This window comes from Mustela erminea, chromosome 19 (assembly GCF_009829155.1).
Source record: "Mustela erminea isolate mMusErm1 chromosome 19, mMusErm1.Pri, whole genome shotgun sequence".
Classification (NCBI taxonomy): Eukaryota; Metazoa; Chordata; class Mammalia; order Carnivora; family Mustelidae; genus Mustela; species Mustela erminea.
Window position 1 is genome coordinate 48,600,400 of NC_045632.1, and position 11,689 is coordinate 48,612,088.

The 11,689-nt window shown below is 45.6% G+C and overlaps 1 protein-coding gene across 1 annotated transcript in view; it reads right to left on the bottom strand.

Annotated features, from left to right (window-relative positions):
* Positions 1-4,737: 4,737 nt before the first annotated feature.
* The window catches only part of RFWD3 (ring finger and WD repeat domain 3), a 47,579-nt gene continuing 40,627 nt past the window's right edge, over positions 4,738-11,689 (bottom strand). The window contains exons 11-13 of the mRNA XM_032324929.1: positions 9,931-10,145; positions 8,864-9,075; positions 4,738-7,204 (exon numbers count right to left, since the gene is read on the bottom strand). Coding sequence (XP_032180820.1) covers positions 7,061-7,204; positions 8,864-9,075; positions 9,931-10,145 — 571 coding nt within the window. The 3' untranslated portion in view covers positions 4,738-7,060. The remainder of the gene's footprint in view (positions 7,205-8,863; positions 9,076-9,930; positions 10,146-11,689) is intronic.

Sequence of the window (11,689 nt, forward strand, 5' to 3'; positions counted from 1 at the left end):
AAAGGAAATTCTGATATATTCTACCACGTGCGTGAACCTTGAGGAAACTGTACTCAGTGAAATAGGCCACTCACAAAAAAGACAAATATTGTATGATTCCACTTATATGAGGTGCTTAGAGCAAATACACAAGAGACAGAAAGTAGAATGGTGGTTGCCAGGGGCTGGGAGGAGGGAAGAATCAGGTGTTATTATTATTTAATGGGTATAGAGTTTCAGTTTTACAAGATGAAAAATTACGGACACAGATGTACAACAATAGGAACTTAATACGTAGAGCTGTACTTAAAAATGTCTAAGAGGGTGGGACACCTGGCTGGCACAGTCAGAAGAGCATGCAACTCTTGATCTCGGGGTTGTGAGCTCAAGCTCCGTGTTGGGTGCAGAGTTTACTTTAAATAAATAAGTGCATTTTACCACAATAAAAAAATCGGCCAAAAAGGAAGGGGAATTAGTCATGCCAATAATTTATTAGGGGCGACACTTGTGGGAAAAACCGGGTGAGTCAAAGAGCCATGAAACACAACACAGGTCTGGTTCTGTGTGAAATAGAGAGGTCAGGACCGATGCATGGGCGGAAACAACTTAGATGGAACTTAAACTGCACTTAGCTCTCAAGGTTTGGCTAACGTGGTACCTGGGTGACTCGGTCGGTTAAGCATCTGACTCGATTTTCGCTCAGTTCATGGTTTCAGGATGGAGCCCAATGTAGGCTCTACACTCAGTGGGGACTCTGCTTCTCTCTTTCCCTCTCCCCTTGCCCCCAACTTGAACTTGCATTCTCTCTTGTGCATGTGAGTGCACGCTCTCTTTTTAATGCACATGTGCCCTCTCTCAAATAAGTGAATCTTAAAGATTTTATTTATTTATTTGTCAGAGAGAGAGAGAGAGAGAATGCACAAGCAGGCAGAGTTGCAGGCAGAGGCGGAGAGAGGAGAGAGCCCAATGCAGGGCTCGATCCCAGGACGCCGGGATCATGACCTGAGCTGAAAGCAGAGGCTTTAACCCACTGAGCCACCCAGGCGCCCCTATTGCTTAATTTTTAAACAATGTTATGGAATAAGTATTGTTATTCCAATTTACAGGGAAAGAAAGTTAGTGATCCTTTTAAAGGAAATTGACATTAGCATTTCATTTAATTTTTATTTTAAAATACATATTTAAAAAAAAAATATCCTCATATTTACATCCTATACTTACCATTACTGACCGCTAAGCAGTTGGGAAATGGTAGAAACTCATTTTCACTCTTGATGTCTCCATTTCCAGAACAGCTTGGGTGATGCCACACAACTTATTTCTCCTACGTTTAAAATGAAAATAAAGCAGACAGTCGTGAATATTATGCTACTTTTACACCCTGGTGGATGCTGAGGCTGGGAACACCACTGCCTAGTGTAAGAACCCCCGTCACATGGCTAGAACCGCTCAGCTCCGCGCTTAGGACAGGTCAACTGAAGAGGGAAAGGAAGTGTGGAGCTGCTCTTTCTGCTCCAGAGAGCCGGGTGGAGGGCTGGCTGAATCAGGAGCCTGCTGTGGATGGGATGTGAGGAGGGATACCATGAACCCTCCTTTGTCCCTGAAAAGTAACAGCTTTATCCAAATACGGCTACACTTAGCAGAAGGGCTCACCTGGAAGCTGGACATGGGCCGAAAGTAACAATATCTGGATTTGGTTCAAAGGAAATCTTATCCGGTGAGAGAAAAACAAAGTTCAGAACTTCACTTAACAGATGATTGGGTAAAAAGACCTGGAGTTTCTGTTACATAAGCTCAGCTGTGTGTGTGAGCTGCCAACAGTCGGATGGACAGTGGGTTAATGAAAGTGGGGCCTGGTAGACCACTTGTTCCTGGAATGAAGGAGGGAATATATGCCTCTGGGTAAATACCCTGCCATCTGCTTAAAATAACCACCACTGGGGGGAAAAATAAAACAAAATAAAATGCCACCACCAGGTTAAAGCAGTCCTTCCAGAAAAGTCTGCTAAATTCCTAGGCTTGAGCTAGGTGCAGCTCAGTCGTTTCTCTAAAACATGGTGTCGAAAATTAGTTGTTAAGAGGTCCCTGGTTCATATCCATGTGCCCTATGCCCCCTCAAAAAGACAAAAAAAAAAAAAAAAAAAAAAGATTGTTAGTCAGATTAGCCAGCAGCAGATAGAAAGGAATGAAGGCCTAACCTAAGAAAGGGTGTTGAGGTCAGGAGAGGAGAAACCATTCTGGAAGCTTAAGCCCTTTGAGGTGCTGACACCTGACTTGTACCCCAGAGGAAGCTCTAGAATTGGCCCTGATATCAGGCCACCTCATGAGGATGGTAACCTGGCCGTTGAGACAGTGACAGTCCTGCACTAGGCAGATGATACGCCCCTTCCCTCAGCTCACCTGAGTTACCTGCAACCTGAGTCAGGGAAAGGAAACCTACATTATCAGATGCTAACATTCATGTCTCTCATTAAGATCCCCACCATCCCCCAAAAAAGGCATGAAAAAATTTTTTTTTAAAAGATTATTTATTTATTTATTTATTTATTTGACAGACGGAGATCACAAGCAGGCAGAGAGGCAGGCAGAGAGAGAGGAGGAAGCAGGCTCCCTGCTGAGCAGAGAGCCCGATGCGGGGCTTGAACCCAGGACACTGGGATCACGACCTGAGCTGAAGGCAGAGGCCCAAACCACTGAGCCACCCAGACGCCCCAGGCATGAAATTTCTTAACAGTAAGGGACCACATTTTGTGCAACATGGCAAGTTGCAAGGGAGGTGGGCCATTCCGACTCTAGAATGCTGGGCTCCTCTCTGGGTCTTAGATTTTTGGCCTAGATAATCACTGATGTTTCTGTGACAGACATGTTCAGGGCCTTTGGCTGCATAATTTGGGGGTGCCCGGAAGCATGTTAGTACATTTATCATCCCCTCAGTCCTAATGGTGTGGTATACCTTTTATATGAAAGGAACGCTCAGACAAGTTACAGAATTTGCCCAGGTGTGGTGGCCTTGAAAATGAGCCCCTCAGAACTCGAAACGATGGGAGCATATCTGACTGCTACTGTGGGTCCAGCTGCTAAGCCCTAAAATCCATTAGTGCCGCCACAGCAGGAAACCTTCTTCCCGAGACTTGCTCTAGCCAGTGACTGATGACAGCAGGGATACTGAGGCAGGCCCATTTCTAGGGGAGGCTCACCTCCTGACAGGCAACAGAAGCTTGAGTCTCCATGGCCTTAGCCAAACCTTTTTTTTTTTTAAAAGCTTCATTGGGATGCCTGGGTGGCTCAGTAGGCTGGGCTGCTGCCCTGGGCTCAGGTCATGATCCCGGCGTCCTGGGATCGAGTCCCTCATCAGGCTCTCTGCTCAGCGGGGAGCCTGCTTCCTCCTCTCTCTGCCTGCCTCCCTGCCTGCTTGTGATCTCTCTCTGTTAAATAAATAAATAAAATCTTAAAAAAAAAAAAAAAGAGTGAAAATGAGTTTCTACCGTTTCCCAACTGCTTAGCGGTTAGTAATGGAAAGTATAGGATGTAAATATGAGGATTTTTTAAAAAAATATGTATTTTAAAATAAAAATTAAATGAAATGCTAATGTCACTTTCCTTTAAAAGGATCGCTGTTTCTTTCCCTGTAAATTGGAATATCAATACTTATTCCATAACGTTGTTTAAAAATTAAGCAATAGGGGTGCCTGGGTGGCTCAGTGGGTTAAAGCCTCTGCCTTCGGCTCAGGTCATGATCCCAGGGTCCTGGGATCGAGCCCCACATGGGGCTCTCTGCTTGGGAGGGAGCCTGCTCCCCACTCCGCACCGCCTGATTCCCTGCCTACTTGTGATCTCTGTCAAATGAATAAATAAAATCTTTTAAAAAAACAATAAAAATTAAGCAATAGATCAGGAAGGGACTTTGTAAACTCTAAAGGGATAAATAGAAGCAATTGTTACCAACACAGTGAAGCTGACTCATCAAAAGACAAGGACACAAAAATGTCTGCTTCCAGAATGTCACTTGACAGCCAAGTGGAGACGGAAAATGAGTACTGTGGAAGAGAAAAAAATAGCGTTGAGTTTCTTAGTAATATGGCGGTTCCTTCCAACCCAGGACCTCTGTCATCTACTGTTGGAGCACCAGGCTCCATGACAACAGCAAGCTTCTACCTCGGGATCCAGTCCTCCTGGGATCTAGTCAAATCCCTTTGCTGTTCAGCTAGAAAACATTTTCAGCCTTTCCAATCTAATCCCAGAACCATGATTTATGGCAACAGAAATTCCTGAACTAAACAGAACAAAGACACTGAGGCAAGAGGCCAGAACTGTGCTGAGCAAGAACCCTGAGTCCATGCTTGCCCAGGGCTGCCAAAGATTAAGAGAAATAAAAGGATAAGTCTTCTAACTTCCTTCCTCCCACATTATGGTTTTTCTGGATTCAAAGAAAATACCAAGGAAGCCAGTGGGCAAAGGGAGTCTGGGAAGTGTAGTTTCCGAGATTAGGCCCTTTGGAACTGAGCGCAAACAAATAACCAGTATAGGCAAGCTCTTATGAAGCAAATACACAGCTTCCCTTTAAGCAAGAGTAGAACAGAATTGCTGGTTAAATCCCTTACCTATTCAAATGTTTACTTGAGATCCAGAGCCCATCCAGTGTAATTCAGACCCAGTACTGCATGAAATATAGAGATCCACCAGGCTGAGAATGAACCACTTTCCCAAGAGGCAGACATGCCTTGCCTCTGGCAGTCAAACAAACAAAAGACACCGGGAGCTGGTACACATGGCCAACGCTTTATTTTCATATTAACATTAACACAAACATTAAAACAAAGAACGTGAACAGAGATCCCATTGCCCTATTTGTCAAAGCAGGTACAAGGATATATACATCGACAAGGTATTTTGAGTCTGCTTAACTCCAAACCCTCAAATGGGAGAAATACCTTAGAGACAGGGGTGAGGGGACATGCAGAGGCAGAGCCTGGTGCTGACAGGAGCCCAGAGCCTGGGTCCCACAGACAGAATCTCCTCCGTGCTGAGGGGGCCTGGGGAAGGGTGGCTGGGGCAGGGGAGGCAAAGTCTTTTCCTTGGGAGCAATCAGTTGAAGTTATAAATTTGTTTCTGAAGCATTCGAATTTACTGGAGGAATGTAAGAACTGGCAAGACCTGAGAATCACCCAATCTCCGTGGCAATAAGTCCCTTGGTTCCTATGCTTGGCCAGGAGCAGGGCAGTGGGGCGGGGTGGGGTGGGGTGGGGTGCAATCAGCATCGGCTGAGTATACTTCCAGCCCTAGTCAAATCCTAACCCTGCTCCAGGTCTGTCCCTGCCAAAGACAAAGGCTGCCAGGGCCTGCCCAACTGCATCGTCTCTGGGAATCTGCTGAAACCAGGTATTCTGCTTTTCAGTTCGAATCCCTTCCTGCTGCTGATGCTCTAGGCCCAGGCAGTCCTTCTGAATCATCAACAAATTGAAAGGAGTATCTCCTCTGAGAAAAAGGGGCTCTTTCCCAGGCTCTGCAAACTGGCTTTTTTGTAAGATGTACTAAAATAGAAGGAGGCCACTCTTTAAAAGGCACAACTAGAACTTGGAACACTGGGGAAATCTACTGCAATAACCCCTTGCTGGTGAGAAATGCTGGAAACAGCTCAGGACTTGTCAGGCCAGAACTGTTTTAAAATAAAAATAATAATATTTCCAGAACACTTAATGTCAGAAAGTCACACTGCTGACCATCCTGCTTCTAAGAACAGAGTCCGGGCCACCCAGGCCCGAGGCACATTCTGTCGTGGACTGTGGTTCAGCAGCGCAGCCTTAGGCAGAGCAGGCACGAACCGAACCTTCTACTGGAGAGAAGAGAGCTCGCCATGCTGGACAACCCACGGCCGGAGCGAAAGCTGGTAGGCTTCTCCCTGCAATACACACAGGTCTCCAACAACTATTACCTTCCTGAGAGTAACTGTTCTTCTAACAACTTTTTTTTAAAGGTTAGGAAGGGAGGCCTATCAGGGGAAGTTGAAGCCAAATACCAGTTTCACGTGAGGAAGGCTTTTCCTGGGAACTCTAAACACGCCCAAGAAAAGCCCCCCCACTCTGAGAGCTTGGCTTTATTCGGATAAGAATGCTTTCAAAATGGAAAAGACAAGCCTTTCTTCTGTTTTCACCAGTGGTCTGAGGAGCTTCTCTTTTGTAAGCCTCTCTCAGTTGACCCTTTGGTCTGGATCTTACCAGGAGACTCAAGTAAGTGTCTTTTCCTAGTGAGGGAAAAGGAGTGGTTTTCAGAGCACTGGCTTATCTACAACCAAGCTTGAAATCCCATGCTAGCTAGAAAAAAAACGAGGCTTGCCCACTGCTCAAACTGGTCTTCCTTCCTTGGCTCCCACAATGTGAACTTAACACGCTCAGCGTTAGGAAGGGGCCAACAGCTCATCAGCTGCCTCATCCGCTGGGCTTGTCAATATCCCAGCCCCGCACACCTGGAATGTTCTGGTGCTGCCACAAAGCAGACCAGATGCACTCTATCAGACATTTCTGTGGGGTGAGACTTGAGCTACTGAGAGGCTGTCAACACTCAAGGTCAGAAGTAGATCAAATCTTTCAGCAGTTGTACAGTGCCCTCTTGTGTTCGACTTAAGACTCTACTGCATCCATGCGACGTGAAGACGGTTAGGCCCTTCTGGGATAGAAGCAGTTGTCCCCAAGTCACAGAGCTTAAGTGACAAGACCGCTTAGGTGGGGTCACATCCTTCAGAAAATGCTTGGTGTACGCTCATATCCTAAGTGACTGCTTGGAGGATATTCTCTGAGGTCCAGCAGAATGTCTGATCAGAAATAGAGTTTCTCAACAGATTCCTGAAGAATTTTAACCCAAGACATGAATAACATAGATGGGAGTACCAGTCACTTACTCTTGTGATGGACACTGCAAATAGTCTGTAGTGTTTCAGTGACCCGGAGTTGTCCAGTCACATCAACCCAAAGGAATCACGATCTTAGAAGTTCTAGGCCACAGACAGTAAGCAGGGACCTTGCTCAGGGCTGCCAGCAAACATTTAATGTAAACCAGCAGCAGGCCTGCCAATTTCCAGACACAGTCACTCCCACCTATAGACATGGACCATCTTCTCGGTTAAGGTAGCCAAGTAGCTGTTGTGGTTCACCTCAAATGGGCAGATGTCCAAGACAGGCTGATCAGCTGGCAGTTCCTGCAGCAATGAGCCACTGCCAGCATCCCATAGCTACAGAAGGACAGAGAGGAGGGTCAGAAGTCATTCAGTTCAGCTAGGGGACCTGCTTGCTTGATCATCAGACAACTTTGTGGGTTTTTTAAAAAAAAGATTTTATTTATTTATTTATTGGGGGGTGGGGGTGAATAGAGAGGGAGAGTAAGAGGGAGAAGCAGGCTCACTGCTCAGAAGGGAGCCTGATGTGGGGCTTGATCCCAGGGCCCTGGGATCATGACCTGAGCTGAAGGCAGATGCTTAACTGCCTGAACCACAAGGCGCCCTTTTGTTAAGTTTTTATTTAAACTCCAGTTAGTTAACATACACTGGAATATTAGCTTCTGGTGTTCAACCAAGTGATTCAACAGCTCCGTACAACACCAGGAGCTCATCACAAGTGCCCTCCTTAAGGCACTGGACAAGTTTGAAAGAGCTGCAGAAAGGGCACTGCCTGGGGAGCAAAACAGACTGTCCCTAACCTTCACATAGCCAGGATACACAACACAGTTTAGGTGTGGCCTCTGCTACCTTCATAAGCAATTAAGTCTTCCTGTGAGTGAACCTGAAAACCAAGCCAGTATTCAGCCCCTTCCATCAAGCTCTTTCATCAAGGGACAGAAGACTCAGTAAGACAAAAAAGTCCTTGATTCTGCCTTCATTAAATCTTCTAACCAGTGCTTTCCTTTCCTCTTCACAAACTTTTTATCATGAAAATATTTTAATAGTAAGAAGTAGGGTAGTACAACAAACTGCCTATCACCCAGATTATCAACTTTTTACCATATCTGCTTTACTAATTCTATTTTGATTTTTTTCTTCTTACTTCATGTCATTTTACCCTTACTCTATAGTGGTGCTACCTAATATGGTGACCACTAGCCACATAAGGCTATTTAAATTAAAATTAAATAAAAATTTAAAAATTAAGTTCTTCATTCACACTAATCACGTTTCAACTGCTTATGTGGCTGGTGCAACTCTACTGGTTAGCCACACTTCAAAGCTTGACTAGATTTAGGTTCAAGGGCATCTCACTGAAGGTGCCATGTGCTTCATACTGTCTTACATTAAGAGGCAAATTTTTTCTTGTAAACCCACTTAAAGCGATGTTAAGACTGATCAATGCGTCCAGATCATGACAGACTGACCCTCCATTGTACAATTCCCCATCAACCATTCATTTGTTGGTTTCACCCTGAATTCATGAAACTGTTGCCTGAATCAATTATTCTATCTATCTATTTATTTTAAAACATTTTATTTATTCATTCGACAGAGAGAGAGAGCACAAGCAGGGGGAGAGGGAGAAGCAGACTCCCCAATGAGCAGGGAGCCCGAGGTATGGCTTGATCCCAGGACCCTGAGATTGTGACCTAAGCAGAAGGCAGATGTTTAACTGACTGAGCCCCTGAGCCTCCCAGGCACCCCTGAATCAAATATTTTATAGGGGTTTCAGTAGTTCCTTTTTTTTTCTTTTTAAGATTCACAAGATGGCCCACAGGATACTCAGCTCACATAAAAAAGAATGAGGTGAATCTACAGATACTGAAATGGAAAGAAATCCAAGCTAGGAAGTTAAATGAGAGAGGAGCAAATTACAGAACAGGATGTAAAGTGTGACTTGTAGGCTTTTTGCTCTACATACTTCAATATAAAAAAAAATAATAGGCTCACCAAGGCAGAATTTGATGCTTCATCCCCAGTAGACACCAGGATGCTGCCATCATTCCCTGGGTTTTGGAAAATGGCACTTTTGGTCAGTAGTTTGCAAGTGGGTCCCCCGAGGAACGTTTGTACAGGATGGCAGGAACAGACCGGCTCTCCAGCATCATCCAGCTTGTAGGACATCTCCATCAACACACTTCGTAAAGTGTTGTGATTTTTATCTACAGGACAGAGAACCAATCTGGCTTCATGAGGATGACCCAAAGAAATGAAGGAAGTACCTCAGCTGCTTACACACCCCCCAAGTGGGAGAGCCACAATTCATCAAGCTGTTAAGAACAGCAACAAAGCAACTGTAATAACAAGAACAAAATGAAACACAGCACAAGTGAAATTCAGTACCCCAGGCTAAGATAAAGCAAGTTATCTACAACAGATTTTTTTTTTTCAAGATTTTATTTATTTATTTGACAGACAGAGATCACAAGTAGGCAGAGAGGCAGGCAAAGAGAGAGGGAAGCAGGCTCCCCGCCGAGCAGAGCCTGATGCGGGGCTCAATCCCAGGACCCTGGGATCATGACCTGAGCCGGAGGCAGAGGCTTTAACCCACTGAGCCACCCAGGCGCCCCTCTACAACAGATTTTTGCCTATAAGGGCAACAACTTTGAGCGTAAGCTATCTTTTTTAGTGAAATCACGGTATTCTGCCAGACCCTGGCTCAGGTTTTTATCTTCCTTAAGGGCAAGCAGAAGAAGATATGGAACTGCACGGAGGGTGGCTCACTGGTCTCAATTCCAGGCCTCCTCATTCCAGTACTGCCTAAATCACAGGGGCCCCTCAAGTGGCTGACTCACACCAAGGAGCACCTGGAAGAATCCGCAGACAAGTGAGAAGCAGAGGCAGGCTCCAAAGAGCAATGTGGGGCCACCAGCCCCCATGTAGTAGCACAAACCGTTAGTCTGAGTGGGGCTTCCCAGTGCCACCTGAAGGGTAGGGCAAGACCTCCTGTCCTCCCCTGAACTGATCCGCTCCCAGACAAACCACAGGTGGTCCCACATGGACATCCCAACACTCACCAGGCCTGTAGGTCACAAGACAATGCCGGGTGCTGCTCTCCGTCTGAAAGTCTATGCAGCCCCCTGGCTCCATGGGCAGCACATGAGGCCAATGAGAAAAGCCCATTCTGAGCTCCCAGAAGGAAGCATTCTCCAAGGTTCCAGCCAACACCCCACCATATGGAAATGCAGCTGAGGCAGCTCTGGGTATGTATGACAGGGATACCAGCGGGCATCTGAAGGGGAAGAAATGAAACCATGTTTCACATTCCAGTACCTGTACTACTCCAGACCCCACTGCCAGGAGCCCAAGCATACTCCTACCTCTATAGAAGAGGTTAAAGACCTTCCGTGGGTCACTGTCCTTTGACATTTGATAAAAACTAGCAACCCCCTCTGTAGAAACAAAAGTATACCTATAATCTCTGCAGCCAATTTCAGAGGAGATATCACATGTTTGAAAAACAGTGTAAAAAAAAAAAAAAGGAACAAAAAAAGGACTAGGAAATTTAATAGTACAAGATCACAAATACAAGGAAGAAGAAAGACTGAGTGGTGTTGAAGTTTCCAGTAAGGGGGTTGGCCACATACACGAGTAAAGTCTGAAAGGAAATCCAGCTTACACATCGGATAAAGCTTCCACGCTGGATTGGACAGACCCTTCAATTCAAATACTGCCTGAAGCAACTGCCTTTTTTTTTTTAATTTAAGGCATCTCTCCGCCCAACGTGGAGTTCGAACTCGTGACCCCGAGATCAAGAGTCATATGTTCTTCCAACGAAGCCAGCCAGGGGCCCCTGAAGCAACTACATTTTAATTCAAAAACAAGACTGTTTCTTTAGAAATTTTCTAAATCTCTGTCTGCAAGCACATGACCAGAACTGTGTGCCAAGAATTCTCTCAGAAGTATCAGCCGGCTGACTCTGTTCCGATGAACTTTGTTTCTGCTGCACTTGCCGAGGCAGTCACTTTGCCTGCTTTCTTTCACTGCCCTGTCACAGTGAAGCAAACGGAGGCAGCAGTGAGCACTCCATACAAATACTTTCCTGGCTGTTTGCTCTATTTTATTTATTGCCTGCTCTGCCTGCATCTGTTGACATCAAGGGCAGGCCCCATGTCGGCCGGGAGTTCACATCTGTCACCTTCAGGCCCACATACCACATACCGGAAGCACGAGTCTGCCCAACCCTGATGAGGATGCCAGAGTGCTGACCTAGGTTCAGGAACCATTACTCTATCGCTGCTATAGTGATATCTTTCTGTTTAGATCCCTATGCCCCCTTTTTAATATATGTTCACACTGGAAATGGAAATTCTCTTTTAAGATACTTCTCATTTTGGTCTAGGTCAGATTCCACTTCTCGTTTTGAGAATTTTATGCCTTCAGGAGTGTATTACGCCCAAATGGGACCCAAAACACATTCTGCAGTCACAATGGTGTTGCCACCACTCACCCTCAGAACCCCGGCTGACTCTGAAAACCAGCGAACTCTGTAATGGGATTATAAAGGATTCGTTGTCGTAATATGGCATCTTCAGACCAACTTGGTCTAGCTGGAGGTTAGGGAAATTTTCAATCATTTTTTTCCAGGCCCACCCATTACTGATCTCTTCCTGTGCGTCTGACATGTGGCTATTAAAGCAAGTCTCTGTAACAGGCCAAGAACTGTAACCAAGGTCACACAGTTCCTATGCATTGGAGCCGGGTCTGGAACACAGATCTGACTTCATTTTGCCACGCTGGGTGATGAGTGACTGTATGAACCTGGCTATACTTGGT